General features: G+C 45.1%; 1 protein-coding gene across 2 annotated transcripts in view; it reads right to left on the bottom strand.

Annotated features, from left to right (window-relative positions):
• Positions 1-4,402: 4,402 nt before the first annotated feature.
• The window catches only part of itprid2 (ITPR interacting domain containing 2), a 35,139-nt gene continuing 20,216 nt past the window's right edge, over positions 4,403-19,325 (bottom strand). For both annotated transcript variants that reach the window (XM_010880100.5, XM_010880101.5), the window contains 13 exons: positions 18,713-18,755; positions 18,459-18,554; positions 18,006-18,214; positions 13,347-14,038; positions 12,595-12,655; positions 8,965-10,835; positions 8,694-8,762; positions 8,466-8,593; positions 7,987-8,131; positions 7,095-7,160; positions 6,409-6,873; positions 5,556-5,689; positions 4,403-4,582 (listed from right to left, as the gene is read on the bottom strand). In XM_010880100.5, the coding sequence (XP_010878402.3) occupies positions 5,582-5,689; positions 6,409-6,873; positions 7,095-7,160; positions 7,987-8,131; positions 8,466-8,593; positions 8,694-8,762; positions 8,965-10,835; positions 12,595-12,655; positions 13,347-14,038; positions 18,006-18,214; positions 18,459-18,554; positions 18,713-18,755 (3,953 nt within the window). In that variant the 3' untranslated portion in view covers positions 4,403-4,582; positions 5,556-5,581. The remainder of the gene's footprint in view (positions 4,583-5,555; positions 5,690-6,408; positions 6,874-7,094; positions 7,161-7,986; positions 8,132-8,465; positions 8,594-8,693; positions 8,763-8,964; positions 10,836-12,594; positions 12,656-13,346; positions 14,039-18,005; positions 18,215-18,458; positions 18,555-18,712; positions 18,756-19,325) is intronic.

The raw sequence follows: 19,325 nt of genomic DNA, 5'->3' as shown, positions 1-19,325 counted from the left end.
ATTAATCTCTGCTTGACCCTAAGCACAGATCATATACAGGCGTGTACTACAATGTCCAGACTGACTATATTATGCGTGGGTAGAGTCACCTGTTAGCCTGTGGCTATACTTGATGAGCAACAATAAGTATAGATTACCTGCATTCAGTGATAGAACGTCTACACCAAACTACATACATCAGCATTGGTAAACACTGGAAACAACAAATGCGGGGTTATGTAATCAGTGGGTTATGTAATATATTTTTGTTGGCAAGATCGCAGAGTTTTATACACGGAGATAAAAAACTTAGTGTGAACGAAACTTGATGCCAAACTTGTGTCAGGTGAAAATGGCAACTGTTGCACTCCACCTTTAGAGGTAATGAGGCCCACTTTACCAGCCGATACGTCCGTGGTTTCTGAGGTCTAAATATGACATCTCAATCAATGTTGTTGGAGTGGCATGAGAAAAGAAAAGTTGGGTTTCAGTGCCGTCTTACACTGGCACTGAAACAATTCTACCAGCAACAGCTGGTTAGTCAACAGGTAAACAACTTTCAGTGAGTTTATATGCCTTCCAGGAGAGCGGCCAAAGTGTTGCACACACACACACACACACGTGTTTCGCCTCATGGCCCAATGACAGCAACTTGTTGATAGTGTGAATTGAACATTTTAGTTAAATTGTGCTCACTCGTTCAGTATAATTAAAAGGTTATCATTCTAAATGATAAGTAATGCTAAATTTACATGACAGTTCCGGCCCCAGTTGTCAGGTTCGGTCACTTCTTGCGCTGCATCAGGCTCCACCTCATTTAACCCCTCATCATTGGAACTTCCATCCTCCTCCGCCTCTTACTGCCCCTGGGTCCTCAACCATACTAAGCAGAATTCTCCTTACCACAGTCTGGGACCGGTCTCCTTTACTTTAAACAGATGAAGAACATATGCAACAAGTCCTGAAGTCCTGCAGAGGACATGTACTGTACAAATTAATGGAAAAAAAAACAATAACAAAAGATTAATTTACTTTGAAAACTGTTAAGAATAAGAAAATCATCTAAACAAACAAGACAATTTGAAAAAAGACAGAGAAATCAAGAGACATGACCATATGAAACATTCTCTCAGTCGGTTCAAACCTCCCATTCTATTCATATAAAAGAGCTTGGTCCATTGTATCAAATCCCAGAAACCCTCCCATTTTCCACCCACAACCACCCTGACAGCCCCCACAAAGTGTCCCTCATCAAACAGAGGTTACTATGGCAACCACAGGCTACATAGGATTTTTATCAAATGAATATGGTTTTATTTTAAGCCTTCACAGGTATATCAAAGATGGATACTGAACAGAAGACCATAGCATAAAAACAATGTGAGCAACTTCATGAAGTCTAAAGGAAATCAATCCATTTTCCTTGGGACCGAATTGTCAAGTTTTAATTTTCTTTTGTAAAACCAGGATCTCCTTCGTACACTTTGTTTCGGCCTTGGGAGATCAGACCAATGAAAACTTTGCTTGGATTCCAGGTTGTACCATCTTTGTGAGGACAGTACACATGGACCCGGACCTAACACTATATTTGGAGACCTCCCATGCTTTTAAAAAGCAGTTTTATCAAAACCTAACATGGCTAAAATGCCATTCAGAGGTAGAAACTGAGCACCAATAAAACCACACCAATTGTATTGAAAATAAATACATCTTTATTTGCTATATAGTTCATCCCTCATGCATCCCAAGACAAAGGTAAACAACAAAATCCCATTAAAAATAAGCTATTCGTTAACAGGGAGTAGCTATATAGAAATAAATCAGTTAGTAAAAACCAATAAATCATTTTTGAATAAAATATAATTAAACATCTGTGGTAAAATAAATGTCTGTGATTTATCTTCTAATTACAAATACAGCAGAGCAATACAATATCATGGTTCTCACATTTGAATTATAATATATTCATAAATACCCAATAATTGTGTCCATAATTAGTGAACAATAGTTACACTACCATTAAAACCTTTGGGGTCACATAGACATTTTCAAAAGAGAAGCACATTCTTGTCCAATGAAATTATATCAAATTGATCAGAAATAGTGCAGACATTGTTAGTGTTGTAAATGACTATTGTAACTGAACAACAGACTTTTAATGTTGTGGGAGCAGGAAGCAATGCCCACCAAGCCAACCAAACTTGTGGGAGGCGCTTCAGAACACATGAAGGGTGAAATCTCTTCAGATTATCCTCAACAAATTAAACACTAGAAGGCCAAAGGAATGCAAGTCTGTAATTGCTGCATATGGAGGATCCCTTGATGATAAAGTTTGAAGGACAATTATTATTACAAGTAAGAATTATTTCAAACCTTGTCAATGACTATTTCCTATTCATTTTGCTATATTTCCTACTCAAACTCATTTGTTGTTTGATTTCATGAAATTTCCAAGTGACCCCAAACTTTTGAAAAGTAGTCTAAACCGAGAGTGCTATCAGGCTCTAATTACTTTTTTCAGCGCTTTCAGATCTAGATGATACTCATCATTTTAATGTGTTTCTACCCCTTTCCTGACGACCTTAAATAAAATATCTGGACCAATACATTTAGTGGTTTAAACATATATTCATTATAAGAAAGACAGGAATGTGAAAGTTTTAGTTTTTCACATTAGACAGTCGAACAAACAGACATCTGTATCATTTTCATTACGCACCAAATACAGGAAATTGACTAAAACAGGGAAGGACTGACTGGATTTAATAGTCCAACAAGAAAGCATTTTGTTCCATTTATCATAAAAATTAAGCAACGTTTTCCATTGTTACCATAATTTGCAGAACGCATGACAAAAGTGTGGAACAAACAATGTGTACATTTAGATTCAGTGGACAGTCTATTAGGTAATACCACACTGTTCAAAAAAATGTATAGGCCCTACCGACAGGCATCCAGAATATTAGAAGAGGCTAAACAAGTGACTTTCACAATTGAGTGTGGTATGACTTGAGCATTTCAGAGATGGCCAATATCCTGGAGTTCAAGCACAACACTGTCTTGGGTTTACCAAGGACGGTGTGAGAATCAAAAAGCACGCAGTCAGTGGCAGAACGCTCGGATCTCGGAAAGGTTTGGAACACGGAAATTGGTTTGGATCATGGACGACCACAACAGGTTACCTTCGATCAGGTAAAAACAAAGCTTTTCTCCAGCTAAAGTAGCTGCTGCTCCAGTGAGCACACAATCACCCAAACAGAACAGTTGAGGACCGAAAACTATTGCTTAGTAGGACAAATACTGGTTCCCGGTATGCCATGTGGAAGTGGTCAGGAGTTGGCGTAAGCAGCGAGTCCACTGACCCATTCTACCCCATGTAAACAATACCGGCTGGGTGGCGGTTGGGTTCTGGTGCGAATAATGTTTTCTTGACACATGTATTGTCCCTTGACATCAAATGAGCAACATTTGAACATCACCACAGTGCATCTGAACATTGTCACTTACCAGGTGCATCCCTTTTCTGGCTAGTTGCCTCATCACAATGCCAAAGCATAAGCAGAGATCAACATCCCCGTGGAACTCCTCAAACACCTTGCAGAACCCTGGCCCTTAATGGCCGTTCTGGAGGCTAACATGTCAAAATCTGAAATAGATGAGTACCCTAATAAACTGCCCACTGAGTGTATTTTCAAATACCATAGTTTCTACTATTGGTCCTTTCAAGTTAAGAGAAAATGGAATGTATTGCACAGTTAGTTACATAAATACCAGGGTTCTAACACCATCTGAGCTTATTTAAGATAAGCTTGCCTGGGTTACTGAACACTGGGTTAATCTGACACTCCAGGCAAGATAGAGTGAACCCAGGTGGAGAACTATGTGAACCCAGGTGGAGTTAGTTCCTCATAGAGGTTGCATTACATGAAGAGGACATGGTCATTTACAGCCTACACTAAACTAGTAAACTCCCATGCAACCAATACCATAATCTAACAGGACTTAGTCCCTTCAACATTGGTCACCTTTCACCTTTAGGTCAAGACACACACACAGACCCACATCTACATGCTTCAATACAACCTAAAAAAGTGCCAGAATCATAACATAGCCATTTCCAACCAGACATGGAATTAGAAACATCACTCTGGGAACTCACCAATCCAAGAACATTAAAATGCCTGGGAACTGCTGTACAGTATGGTTCCCCAGAAATCCCACCCGTCGACAAAACATAAATACAGTCATCTGCCAAAACAGAAACAAACTTCACACTCTTTAAGTCACATTCTGAGTGTTTGAAATAGGATGGTTAAGACAAAGGAACAGATGAACTTTAACAGCAGGTATACAGCAGCATTAGTGTTTCCCAGGCACAAGGCATACAAGTGTTAAAGCATCAGAGTATCTCATCATTAGTTTCATACGTAGAAAGCGTATACATAGAGCTCTACTTATATGGTAAAACAGTGTTAACAATCTTTTATTATCAGACTGTCAGGAAATAGTCGAAACAGTGTTAAGGGGGTTCTGGGGGTGTTCAGTGCATGGCTTCACCAGTGGTCAGGTCAGGTAGATTTCACCAAGCTTCACCAGTGGTCATCTTCAACAGCAGGATAAAAGAAAAAAAAAGAAAAAAAAGAGAGAGTTAACAAATGGATACATATGGACATTAGTTAAAAGCTACTATTGAAAAGCTGAATCTCAAAAAGGAAACTTGAGAGAAATTCTTCTAAAGTTGAGAAAAATGCCCTAAACAAACTCAGAGTCCATTTTGTGTTTCCACATGAAGTGGCGCATGTATCATGTTGTCATTGTCCATTAACGACGTTACCAAACTGGCACCAGATGAAAATTCACACACGTGTGGTAAGACGTTAGGCAACATCAGGCTAAATAATGAAACACATACAGTGACATCTAAAATTCGTGATATTTAGCTAATAATCTGAATGGAGGAGAAAGCACACAAAACATTTTGCATGAACAATTACCCTAGAATTAGTTAGAATATTTACCTTCTGTTTGATACAGTCATGAAAGCTACTATGCATCAGAAGAGATTATAAATAAACAGATAGCATACCAGGCCAGCATGAGTGGACTTGGTTGCCGTCTGTGTCATTTTCCTTGATCCACTTACACTTTCAACGCACAGAATACGGCTCAATAGCTGTATGAGCTACTGCCGCGCTTCTCCTACAGCCGCACTCCACCTACCGCCACAGCTACAACTCATTGAGTGGCTGCATTTCTTATCGTTTTTATAATGATCAGAAGCATGTTCGTGATAGTAGGTCCTGTCTAATTTAGACATTGTTTTGACTTGGGCTTTTTATGATCTCAGCTTGGTTGTTCACACCCGTAGATTCTACTGCTGATTTCAGCTTTAGCAGGTCTATCGGGCCCTTAAAACCAATTTGCAAGAGTATGAATGGAACTGAGCTGCACTGGACACAATGCGGTTGATCACTACAGGGATTACAGGGTGCAGAGAATCAGAAAGGATCTTTGTTTAATGGTGCAGAAATAGTTTGAGATTACAGTATGATTAGATTAGACCAAAAGAAACTAACCTCAGATGAAAGACTCTGCAACAGTCTCAAACGGGGTAGTCTCTGGTCAACACAGGTGATCGTCGTGGTGATACAGCAGCCAGGAGCTCACTGACTATCTCCTGCCTGATCTCATCAGCAAGGCTTTGTTTCATCTGGGGTAAGAACCAATAATTAGACACTTATATTCATATCAAATCAAACATTTATAAAATAAAACGCTATGTTCGATAGGGAATAAAACAACACAGACTACTGAACATCTAACATAAGAATATGCTCAAAAGCTTAGTGAAGCAAGGAGTTGCCACCTGAAGTTGTCTTTTAAGAAACAATCGTTTCTTAAGAGAACTACTATTCCGTCAGTAGTTTTCTACTGATGTGTGATGGAAAGAGGAAACTGTGGTGTGTGTGTGTGTGCGGGCGACATGGGTTTGTGTAACATGTAAGATCTGTTTCTTGGATCCGTGTAAGGCCACATTGCTACCATGTAGTTTGAGAGTCAAAAAGTCTATTTAAATGTGTTTAATGGATCCCCTGCCAAGCTTCTAAATCAGCTCAGTAAAGTATTTTTAATGAGCGGAACCTACAATCAAGGAGGTGTTAGTCACACTGCCGGTCAGCATAAAACATGGCATTTTTAATCAATCGGCCAAGGACATAAACTTTAGGACAACACACCCATTCATTATTCTACTTCAGAAATCTACTGGGCAGGACTGAGCAGTTTAAGCACCCATAGTTCAGTGAAGGACAGATGAAGAGCCAAGAGAAAATCAAAGACACACACAAGCAGGGTCCATGAAAGCTGCACTAGAAATGTTCAGAATCTTGATGTTGGCTATTCTGAAGTAGAATCCTAAAACACACTAACCTCCTTTATGAGCAGGTGCAGCTGGAGGTTGTCTGCTCCCACTCCTCTGACCTCCTCTCTGCGCCTCTCTGTCAGATGGGAGACAACAGCTGCTCCTCTTCCTCCACTGTCCTTGTCCTCTCCTGTATCTGGCTCCTCCAGATGTTGCCTTCCTGTGTGTACTTGGTCTGGGGCCTGGTCATCTTGAGGATTGAACTGGCCCTCAAGAACCCCCTTGGAAGCGCCAGGCCTGGGAGGGAGGGCTGGGGTGAGGGAGATGGTGGCCCGGTACACTTCTGCCTTTTGGGTGTCTCGGAAGGGGGGTTGTGAGGGTCCTCGGTGACCTCCAGAGGACCTCATTGGACTTGCTGACCTAGAGGAGCGGCCTGAGCTGGGGGTGGCGGCCATGCTAGCTCCGCCCTCGGCCCCACCCTCATAGCCCAGCTCTGTCTGCAGGTACAGCTGCTCCCTAAGGAGGTCCGACATCTGGAGGGACGAACCACAAAAAGAACAAGATGCACGTCACACAGTGAGAGAAGCACAACAAGAGTAGAAGCCTATAACTACAATGACTAGAACAGACATTCCCGTTTAGGTCAATGCCCTGTGATTGGTGGACCAGTTCATTCCATTTCAATACACAACATTATAGGGAGAAAAACTAAATGTAGGAAAAATAACCTCCCAGACCCATTGTAGGGACTCACCGGCTCCATTGCTCTCACAGCAGAACTGTTGGACAGGCTGTCCATGCTGTGACCTCTCTGGATGTACTAGAGAAGGAGAAATATCACCTCCATTACAGTACATGTCGGGCATGATGAACATGATAATGATGAAAGGTGGTCATACAACAAAAACAAGAGCAGCGATCATTTAAAATGGAAAGAAATGCATTAACAAGAATGAGAGGACATGTTGGTCTGTCGGTCTGCATGTTCACTATACTCATTTCCCCACAAGGGTTTCCAACTTCAGGGGGCATTTCACCACACCACATCAGAAAAATTGCTTTATATCAGTAAGATTTGAGGGTAAACGCTACAAATGGCTTTAGGTTTATACATTATTTTGCAACAATCCTCACAAGAATTGTAAAACCTTGAATAAATGATTTGGACAGATTAATATTGTTTAGTAGTTGTGATGAGCTGCCTGAAACAGTACTGCAGAAATCTTCAGCTCCAGCACATTTCAGCACTTTTTGTATTTTGTCATCAGCATGTGAAAAGCGTACTCGTTTGTATTCAGAACAGGTGATAGACTTCATTAGTTAAGAACGTTCCACTTCGTGAACCTGAAAAACATAGCTACACCAGAGTGTTCAGCGTCACTGTCTAACTGCATGACAAAGCGCCATCCAGTGAGTTGAGGTGTTGGGTTCTCTAAACTCTTCATCCAATATATAGATGAAAACACCTTCAAATTAATGCTGACAGTTAACCCTCATAACCACTGCACCATTTCATGTTCTGTATCACAGCGGCACAGCCCAAAGAAATGGCAGTGTTCAACTACTGTTGGAGTAGGTACTCCTCTTGATGTAGGTACGTGTGTGTGTGTGTGTGTGTGTGTGTGTGTGTGTTACCAGGAACTGACCATGCGGTGGCGGTAGAGGCTGCCGTGGCTGACGGAGCGGAACTGTTCATTCAGGGTCAAAAGCCGATCCTCCAGCTGGAGCTCTAGTTCCTGCAGTTCCTGCCTCACAGCAGACCGCAGGCTCTGCAGCTGATCTGCCTCCTGCCTGCCAACGCCGACCAGAGAGAGATCCCCATTTAAAGCCTGCGCATGCTCAGGTAACTGCCAAAATAAACTTGAAGGGTAGGGTCAAGGAGGGATACAAAGTTCATTGAACACCGGTGCTTCCACACAGGCGTGGAATTAACACTCACTGAGCTGTTAATAAAAATGCTAGACATGCCCAGTTGCCAATTCTTCTGGCTACAGTGGCTATAAGAGATAAGACCAGTGGTTGTCAGGTCACTTTTAGGAGTGGCTTGATAAAGTGATGAAGATGCCAGCTATGGACTATGTTAACTTCCATGTCCAAGTAGCCAGTGTGACGGCCTCTATCCTACCTCTCACTGTGATTGAGGTGCTGGTAGACTAGTGCCTGTTGTTTCATTAGGGACAGTTCTAGATCCATCATCTGGCTGCGGAACACTTTCAGACTCCTCCTCTTCGCCTCCAGCTCCTGGAGAGACATCTGAGGGTAGGAGGAGATTACATTACTTTGTGGCAGAGATTTCTTTATATCTTAATATTCAATCGCATGGCGGTCAACATTGAGAAGATCTCGTGCATACTTCAACCTGGCCAGGTTGCTGAGGACTGAAGGAGTCGGTAGGAATTTCTCCTCCGTGTTCCGATGAACTCTGTCGAAGGAAGATCAAATATTTAGTCAATGATAAACAAACTAGCGTGCAAACGTCTCTGTTTGCATTATGGGTGGGATGGCTGGTGAGGCACCAGTAGCTTAATCATTAGAGGGCTCAAGCACGGTCAAACTAACAGACCGGTGGATCAAACTAACAAATGGTAAAACGCTTATTTGAGCGCATAGTAACTTTGTCTCACCTGAGCCAAGTTCTGCACAGTTCCTCTGATGTCATGAAGGACTCTTCGGAGCTGCATTTCAGTAGTAGACACGGCCGGGGGAGGACGGGATGCGGCAGCCATGGGATCGTGACCCGAAGGATACGGGAAGGCAGGGGGGTGGCCTGAATATGGACCACTGTATGGACCTCCGAAGGGGGGCGCAGAGAGATGAAGAGGTAGGCCGTACGGCGTGTGTGGCGGGTTCCAGTAGGGGCTGTGGGCGTGAAGACCGTTGAAGGACCCCCCATAAGGGCTACCCTGGTAGTTGTGGTGGGGCGAGCCGAAAGTGGCGCCGTAGGGTGGGGAGCCATTGGGGGAGTAGTACGGGAAATGGGGGGACTGCGGACCCGGCGGGAAGTTGCCGTACGGGGCGCTGTGGGGATGACCGGGGGACACGTGAAGAGGTAAGGAATGAGCTGTGTGTTGGGGGAGGTTAGGGACACTATTGTAGAGTTGGCCATGGTGGGCGATCAGGGGCGGGGTGGGGGCCTGATATGGGAACAGGTCGGGGACGCTACCGTGGAGTGGGGAGGGACCGTGTTGCGGGTATTGCGCAAGGTTGGGAACGCTGCCATGCAGCGGGCTGGGGTACAGGGCGGGGTTGTTGTGCTGAGCCAGGTTGCGCTGGGTGAGGCTGGAGTTCAGGCTGCCGTGCCGGCCGGGGAGCGGAGTAGGGTTTCTGTGCCGGGCCAGGTCAGGGTGGCTCTGCTGGGCCAGGTTGCGCTGGGTGACATTCGGCACGCTCCACGTGCTCCAGGAACGGTGGTGCTCCCCCAGCGGTCTCTCCCCCCACTCAGGAGGGCCGCTGTGGCTGTGCAGTGAACAGGTTGAGTGGGTCAGGTGGCGGGGGATGGACAGGGGGTAAGGGGGCTTTCTCAGCTCCCCGTCTCCATGCATCACGGGGCTAGGTGATGGCTCGGCCTCTCTGTTGATGATCAACATTGTGCGGCAACTGCCACTCCTCTGACCCTCATCCTCGGCAACCTCCTCCGCCACGGCGGAGCCCACTTCCTCCGTGTCCTCATCCTCTGGGGTGTAGCGGTAGGAGAAGACCGGCGGGGTGCAGTGCTTCACAGTCCCCTGGCCAAACTGGATCCTGACAGAGGACACCACACGGGAGGGGCTGAGGAAGGATGTAGGCAGAGATTGGGACCTTATCATCGGGGCTCTTCTCCTGAACTGGCCCCTGGCTGTCACTCTCCCCCCGGTCGAAGGGTCCTGGAGCCCGGGGGACGAGGCCATCTTCTTGGCCCTGTGAAGGGCCTCAAGGACACTGGCTGAGGCACTCAGGCTGGGGCAGCTAGGGCTGGGGCTTGGGGGTCTACCGCTGGCGTCCAACCAGTCAGGCACACCTTCCTCCCTGGCGAGAACACTTGCGCTGCTAGAATCTTCCGTAGAACCAGGCCCTACCACGGCAGAATCGGGATCTCCTTCTAAACTGGGCATGACAGTGGAGAGAGTTTCAGTGGTCGATTGATTGTCAGTCTCTTCAGCGGGCTGCTCTTCTTGGTCCAATCCAATTTCACTTGGTCTAGATAACTGGTGAACGGAGTACAGTGGCACCTCCTGGTGCAACTCCTCACCAGAGATCCTCCTCACCTCCTCTGGATTTTTTCGTGGGGTGGAGGGTATCAGAAGCTCCTTCTCTACACCTTGCAGCCGGTCGAACGCAGGGTGATCCAGGGCCAGAGGAGTTGTCACCTCCCCGGCGTGGGACGTCACAGTGTTTTCACTGTCACAGCTGTCAGAGCTTTCCTGCACCTTCAGATGACTAGAGGAGCCATCAGTAGAGGGGTCCTCTGCAAACCCACTACTGTCTGACTGCTGGCTAGCTGTTCTCAGTAGGTGCTCTGTAATAAAGGGGAGAAAAGAATGTGAGAAAACAAGAAAAGGAACCAGGAAAGGCTAGTTCAGTGGGCCCCGGGATTAGAAGGACTGAATGTTGTGGCCCTCACTGGATTCAAACCGGGGTCTCCTATGTGACAGGCTGGGTCTTTAACCACTACGCCACTAAGCTATACGTACGCAGTGTTCTGCATTGTTAAACCAATTAGTTAAAACTCCACGGTTCTTGAAACTAGTTCCCTACATTAGCTAACTTCCAACAACAGGTATAACAGGGTTGATACACTACATCCCATGCGTTAAATTAGAAAGAAATGACTGTAGGGACCGATTGGGACATGCTACCGCATCAGAAAATTGCGTCTCGACATTAGATCATTTTGTCATGCATTAACACCATGCCAGGTTTCAGTATTTAAGTAGACACCATTAATAATTGTGTAAAACTGACTAACATTTCTTATTAAGTCTACTTCCACCACAAATGGCATCGATGAACTGTATGGCTTTTGCCACTGGACGTTTTAACAGCTTATTAGCCAGTAAAAGGCTTACTAGCATCTACTCACAACTTGAAATAGTCATAAGCAATTTCTAGCGAGACTGAACAAGAGGTTTACACTGCCAAAGCTATTTCATGGCACAACAACGTTTGTTTTTCTTTCATTCCTGAATGACAACTATCCATATAGGTGATGAAAACTGACTTTTCTAATGAAAAGACGAGAATTGTGGAAACCCCTCCTCTTTTACTCAGCAAGGGGTTGCGGTCTATATTACCCCAAAAAGCATGCATGGATGCATACTTTGAAAATCCACCAGAAATAGTCGCAAAATAACCGTTTTATTTTAGACTTACTATTAAGTACCTACTGAAGCTTGTAGCCAGAAACGTTTGTGTCCACCTGGGACAAATCCTAATACATACTGAATTCTGTCGGAGGTGCGGATCGAACACTGGTCGCCCAATACACTATTTAATACACTACACTGTTTAACACTGGGTGGTCAGTCAGTCAGTCAGTAAGAGACATTCGCTCTTCTTGGCAGGCAACGCTCACGCAGTGCTGCAAAAATGACATTCCGCAAGAAGGACCATCAATCTGGATTTAAACTAAATGACAGGAACTAATTACAGGAATTAAGAGAAATATGGCAGTGAGTCAAACATCTGTGTTGCATTAACATGCATGTATTTCATGACAATTCTAGGCTACTACATAAGGTGTTTGAACCTTGAATGCTGAAAGCAGTGATGAGACAATGTACTCCTGTGTACCTTAGTTGGTGGTACGGATCTGACAAAACATACCTTATTACTCTTCTATTGTGCTGGTAAAGCGTTTACAGCAGCAATAATAACTCCACAATGCATCACACCTTGAACAGCCGTTAGGTGTGGAATATTGGCAATTTACCACACCATGTCACTTTATTTACCTCACCATTATCACTTAATTATATCATATCAACATTTGAAAAATGACACCAGGTTCCCACCAGAGGGCAGGCTCTATCAATTTACCAGTAGTTAACTTCAGTTCCATGTACTTTGGGTGAAGATGAGTCGCTCAAGGGCTCTAACAGACTATCACGCAAAGTGAAAGTACTAAAAAAAAATATTCAGTTCCTGTGGAATGGGGACCCTTGATTGTACAGTAAGACTTTACATCAACCTAAAAGATAAATAGCTTTATGACTGGTTAAAAAGGTAACTGATCATTCTGTTAATGTCTCTTAAGACAGTCTGGAGTCCAGACTCACCACTGCCTGCTCTAGATGTGCTGCGTGTTCCGGGTAAGGCATCATCCTCATTACTCTGGACCTGAGTGTGAGAGAGGGAGAATTTAACATCATACCCATCTAATCCTCCCACCTGTTGAACAAACGGCATCCACATTTACTTTGTCTGGTAAAACAAAGCCAACCAGGAAAAACACATCAACACACACTTCTGATGCACACAGGACAGGCCCCTCCCACCAGTCATTGGAACAAACCCGTTCTGTAACATTTGGGGAGAGGAGGGAGTGCAGATGGAGTCACAATATTAACTTAGCCTCTAGGGCCCTGCACATGCGCCCTCTTACTGTTACTAACTTATTTATAGACAGGAGGTCAGGACCTTAGCTTCTCTCACAATATCTACTAGGACAGATAAAACCTGGGTTGTGGGAAACAAATCAGCGTGAGATTCAAAACAACTTTGTGTTTGAGGGCTGTGTCGAGATTAAAACTGAACCCCCTTCTCAACCTCTGTAAGCCACCCCAAACAAAACAGGAAACTATTAAACTCAGAGGCCACAATTAAGCTGTCCAAAACCTCCCTCCGGAACCCCGTGTTTGTGCAGACGATCTCCATAGAACCGAGAGAACAGTACAGCTAAATCCAGAGTAGAACACCCTTACCTTGCTGTGTTGGCTCAAAACGTTTAATGACATGGAAGGAAAGTACATCTACTCCAAGTGTTGAACACCCACTCCTCCCGCTGAACTCCGTGGGAGCATAATCTTACCTCTTCCATCTCAAAGGAGTCCTTGGTCTGCGTGCGGAGGAAAGCAATGTGAGGGTTGGGAAGCAGGCTGCAGTTGGGTTCTTTATCTGGGGTTGAGGTGGTGACTTGCTGGCCCTTCCCCTGAATGTCCCGGGACCCCAGGTCCGTCTCACTGGACAGGCTCAGGTCACCATCCACGGCATCCTCAGGGAAAACGTGGACCGAGATTGAAGCACGAACCTCCCCATCTCCTTCAGGCACCGGGCCGTCTCCATTTAACCTGGGAATGTCTCCACCGCTGCTCAGCGGGGCCTCGGTGCTGCTCCCAGACACGCTCTCCTCAGTCACTGTGGCTAGACAAGGAGAGTCCTTCTTCCTGAAGGCTTTCTGCTTGAGCTCCCCCTTGTGATCAGGGTCAGTACTGACAGGACTGTCCCCTGTAGCCGGACTTCCATGTTCTGCCGGTTTCTCTGTGGTAGTAGAAGACACTCCCTCAGCCCCCCCACCTAGGAGGTTGTGTTTGGTGAGGGTCCTTTTCAGAATACTGGCTACGTTTAGGGCCGGATTCTTCTTAGGAGGGGAAGAAGAGGTGACACCGGGGGGTTCCCTGTCCACACTGGATATCTTCTGGACAGGCTGGCCCGAGACCTGGGAGTAGAGCTGGAAGAACTCGTTAGCCACCGTGGTCAGGACCTCGATTTGACGGAAACGACCTTTGGAGGAACAAAAGACAGGGGAAACTATAATTAAAACACAGCCCAACTTTCAAGGGGAAGGAAAGAGACAGGAACTTGCTAAACCCAATATAAAGAGGAAATTTTGAACCTAAATGAAACCAATGACCTGTTAAGTATTTTTTTACCAAAGGCTTTAGATAGTCCCTAGAACGTCATTATGCCCCCCCCCCCTATAACCCCCCCTGGAGCATCGGATTCAGCTGCTAGCTTGGATGATGATGAATGCACAAGCTGCTTCCTGACATTAAGTTTCATGGACACAGATAAGCAAATTCTGTGACTGGGAAACCACAATAACCATGATCTTTCAAAGCAGAAACAGTAAGAGACCAACCCAACCCACTTCTCCAGGGTGCAGCATAAACAATGATTTATAGAGGCACTGAAGTGTCAAGCACTGTCAAGTATTACTAATCTAAATCCCCACTACAGAATAAAAAATTAAAAATAATGTAAAATTAAAATAAAATAAAAATAGCATACAATTTCCTAATTCCAATGGAGGACAGCTGTTACTGGAGATGGCTAATACTGGAAGGCTGACTTCAAAGCCTCAATGGCCAATGCATCAGCAAACAACAATATCAGTAACTGAGTAAGTCAGTTAACACTATCTCTCCTCTTCACATGCAAGTAGGGGAATTAAGACACTTCTGCAAGTCAGAAACCAATACTGCCTTGGGCCTTTATCTCTGAGCACATACTCCAGTTTCTTCCTGATTTCTGATGAAGGCTGACTCAGCAGAAGACCACAAAAGACCAAAATAGGAAATTGATTACTTCACACAGCCCTTTATACAGTGCCTTTGGAAAGTTTTCAGACCCCTTCACCTTCCCCACATTTTATTGTGTTTTAGACTTGTGTTTTTATTTTATAATAACTTTATAATTGACAAAGATTTGTTTTGCCATCGATCTACAGACAATACCAGACATTGACAAAGCGAAAACATTTCTAGACATTTGTGCCAATTTACTGAAAAAGAAAAATAAGGAAATCTCATGTAGAAATGTATTTACACCCTTTGCCATGACAGTCCAAATTCAGCTCTGATGCATCCAGGGCCTTTGAACATCCTTGATATCTCAAAAAAAGGGTCCAGTTCTAGCAATCGACTGGATATGATTTAGAAAGGCACACTCCTGTCTATACAAGATTAGAGCAAAAACCCAGCCAGGAAATCCAAAGAACTTCCGTCGACCTCAGAGATAGAATTGTGTTGAGGTTATAAAATATTGGTACAGTGGGCTTCATCCTTGTAAAAAGGAAGTTGGGACAACCAAGACTCTCCCTAGAGCTGAATGTAACATTGGTCTTGGTCAGGGAGGATTCACTGGAGAAATGGAAGAAACTGCCAGGACAAACATCTCTGATGAGAGCAAAATGTAACTATTAGGCCTGAATGCCAAGCGTTATGCCTGTCCAAAACAAGGTAACACTCTCCCCTGGGGAACACCACTCCTATGGTGAGGCATGGTGGGACCTTCACGCTATGGGGATGGTTCTCATCGGCAGGGCTTGGGAGACAGTCAGGATGGAGGAAAGAGAAACAGAGAGTCCTTGAAGAAACCCCTTTTTCAGAGTGCATCCAGAGAATTAACTGGCACACATCTAAAAACAACTGTCATTATTGGGACATTGTGATTGAAGTCTATAACACAAAATGTGAAGTAAAGGGGTCTGAAAACTTTCAGAAGACACTGTATATTACAAGAATGACACATCCCCTTAAGAAGGTTTACAGCCAGAATTCCAGTGGCTCTCTCAAGGAGGAAAAACAGCACTTGCATAACAAAAATCAACATTACACTGAAGAGGAGAGGTGGAGAGCAGAGGAGGAGGGCTGCATTGCTGTTCCAGGGGCAGGCTTTGAGCTGCAAACTGCAGAACAGTCTAGAACAGTCTAGCCAGGGACACCCACACACACACACACAAACACATACATACATACCCATACACACACAATAATTCTGGCACATGAACAAGGAGCAGCAGGGTAGCCTAGTGGTCAAAAGCATTGGGCCAGTAAACAGAAGGTTGCTGGTTGTAATCCTCGTGCCAACAAGGTGAAAACCTATGAGAAAAGTAACCCGGATTTCTCCCAGTTATTTCTGTATATAAGAGTCTGTTCTTACAACTGTCTATTACACACACACACACACACAAAAAAGGGTACAGCTCAACAACAAGGGCTTGTTGACATTATGCTACATTTTCTGAGAAATATCGAACAAGACTCGAGACGCTAGATTATTTTAATGTGTAAACTCGAAGAAGTCAATAGCTTGAGATGTTCCAAGGTAGCGTGCGTCACATTTTCGAAAGAGCCCTCCCAGAGATGAAGACAAGTGTGAAGACAATTCTATTGGCTCTGTATAAAGTTTTCAGTGCAGCGTGCATGCATATCACTACATTTTCCCACGTGGCACGTCTCGAACATGCTGGTGTAAGTTCAAACGCTATGGAAATGATTGTGCTAAATTAGAGAAGTCCATTTTCTGTTTTAGGCACTCTCTCGTAATGTAAACAAGCCAAAACTTCTAAGGGGGTGATGGGACAAAGACACTCATGCCTCCCTAACATACCAATATAGATTAGATCTAGATGAAACTCTTGATTACTGCTGCAGCACAGCATTGCTTACTGGGCCTTAGTCCAGCTGTTTACAGACAATAGGGCCTGTTACAGCATTCTGGCTGGCCTGTTTGCAGCAGGGCTAGCAGCTGCTTTGTCTGTCTCACACACACACAGACACACACAGACACACACACACACACACACACACTTTATAGTGCGGTGGGTGCTGTGGCAGAGTGGACAGACTCAAAGTGAGCAGAGCACAGAACAAAATCAGGTCCTCCTCTCCAACCTTAGCCTTTGTGTCCAAAATGGCACCCTACATAGGGCACTACTTCTGATCTGGGTTCATAGGACTCCGGTCATTAGTAGTGCCCTATACAGAGAATATGGCAGTTTTTGGGAAGCAACCCATGCCTCTCCGCTCACCGCACTGTTTGGCCAACACAAGACAAAAGCTTCCTTGTGCTGGGGCTCTTTTCACCCAGCCGTGCTGGAATGGGTCAGAATGGGACCTCAGTCATTCCAGCTTCCAGCTCAGGCCCTCAGATCTACGTGCCCTTGTTTGGCAGACAGCTAAATCTGCCAAGAGGAAGAAGAGAAGAACAAGATGCATAAATGCAGAGGCTCTGTGGGAACGGAACCAATTGATGGATGGTGTGTCCTCAATTATATCACTAACCCCTACCGCCATCATTCATTACACCACCTACCACCATGAGGCTATCACTAATCCAGTACCACCACCTAACCCCTACCGCCATCATTCATTACACCACCTACCACCATAAGGCTATCACTAATCCAGTACCACCCCCTAACTCCTACCGCCATCATTCATTACACCACCTACCACCATGAGGCTATCACTAATCCAGTACCACCCCCTAACTGCTACCGCCATCATTCATTACACCACCTACCACCATAAGGCTATCACTAATCCAGTACCACCACCTAACCCCTACCGCCATCATTCATTACACCACCTACCACCATGAGGCTATCACTAATCTAGTACCACCACCTAACCCCTACCGCCATCATTCATTACACCACCTACCACCATAAGGCTATCACTAATCCAGTACCACCCCCTAACTCCTACCGCCATCATTCATTACACCACCTACCACCATAAGGCTATCACTAATCCAGTACCACCACCTAACTCCTACCGCCATCATTCATTACACCACCTACTGCTACTCCTCACCACAGGTCATTCAAGTCAATCTTCCCATCACAGTAATTAATCACACTACTGGTCTGCATGTGCGCTCATGCCACAGCTTTGTGAACCCATTTAATGGCAGAGCGATACGATTTGGGTTTTCTTGTTGTGACAGGAGAGAGAAGACTTACTTGTCAGGGCATAGTTGGGGTTCTCCAGCTCCATGCGCTGTAGCTGCGCTCCCAGGTAAACCTTTATGTCGATGCCCTTAGCGGAGGAGGTGCTGTTGAAGAAGCGCGAGGGTATCTTATACGCAATGTCTGGCTCCTCCTGTCCGAACCCAAGATTGTACAGGATCTCCTCTGGGTCCTCTTCATACAGGTCCAACAACTCAGACACACTGGATTGATGAGAAAACATAAGCACTAAGTATTACAGGGACCGAAGCAGGACAGCAGACATGGAAAAAATGTGGCGATGTTAAGTCAAAAGACAAGCCGGACACAAAACGGATACATAAAACAGAGAGTACACTTTTTGGCGACCTTCTGTTTTGTCAGGGTTAAGCCTAATTCATTACACCCGCTGCTAGAACTTCCGCGGTGCTGGCGCTGATGTGTCTTAGTTACCGGGCTAAGACTCACCTGGACACGGTGCTGCTCTTCCCCGAGCCCGTCGAGTTCATGCTCCTGCCTTTCTGTCGAAACTGGCTCCTCTTGTCCTTCGCAGGCATTCCATAGCTGGAGAGCAGAGTGAGCAAGCCGTGACCAGTCCGCCAGTTACACGACAACAGCCAGTGGTCTTAGGACCACTGCATGAGACTGGACTGAGGGGATGAGGAGTGGGGAGAGGGTGATGAATGGCCAATAGGATAAAAGAGGGTCTCAGTCTCACTTACCAGGGTGTCTCCGCTTTGGCACTGTCGGGCCGAAGGTGGTTGGCTAAACACAGAGGAGAAAAACAGTGAAAAAGAGAAGGAAAGTTGTTGAATGCAGGACCTTTGTATGCTGCTCAGTGTTTCGGGTAAGCTGGCTCTGTACAGTAAAACCTGATACACCAGCGTCTCTTATAAGCCCATTGGTCGAGTTTACGGAGTTTTCCACTGACAAAACGTCGCCCGTCGAACCTAAGATTTAGAAATCTTGGTGACTTCAGTCAAGCACGTGGTCAAGGACAACAGGGTTTTCCAGTCAACCACAATGACAACCAACCACAGAACAAAGTTTAAGACACAGTAAAACTGTACCCGAGGAGCAAGTCTGAATCCTAGTCTAATGGGCTACATAACTAACAAAAATAATGCAAAAAGGGGACGTCCATCTTTGTCTCCTGGCTTCAAATACTACTCAAAATTATGTTGAATACTGCAAGGATCATTTGAGCTTGCTTGGCTTGATGGATCAACAGTATAGGCCCAAGAAACTGCAAATGTCTGCCATATGGGACTCCAGGCTCCTGGAACAACTGCTTAACATATTTGTTAACATCTGGTCCTGGTTGAGACAGACAGC

Source organism: Esox lucius, chromosome 16 (genome assembly GCF_011004845.1).
Source record: "Esox lucius isolate fEsoLuc1 chromosome 16, fEsoLuc1.pri, whole genome shotgun sequence".
In the NCBI taxonomy this organism is placed as follows: Eukaryota; Metazoa; Chordata; class Actinopteri; order Esociformes; family Esocidae; genus Esox; species Esox lucius.
This window is presented reverse-complemented; position numbering and strand designations above follow the sequence as displayed.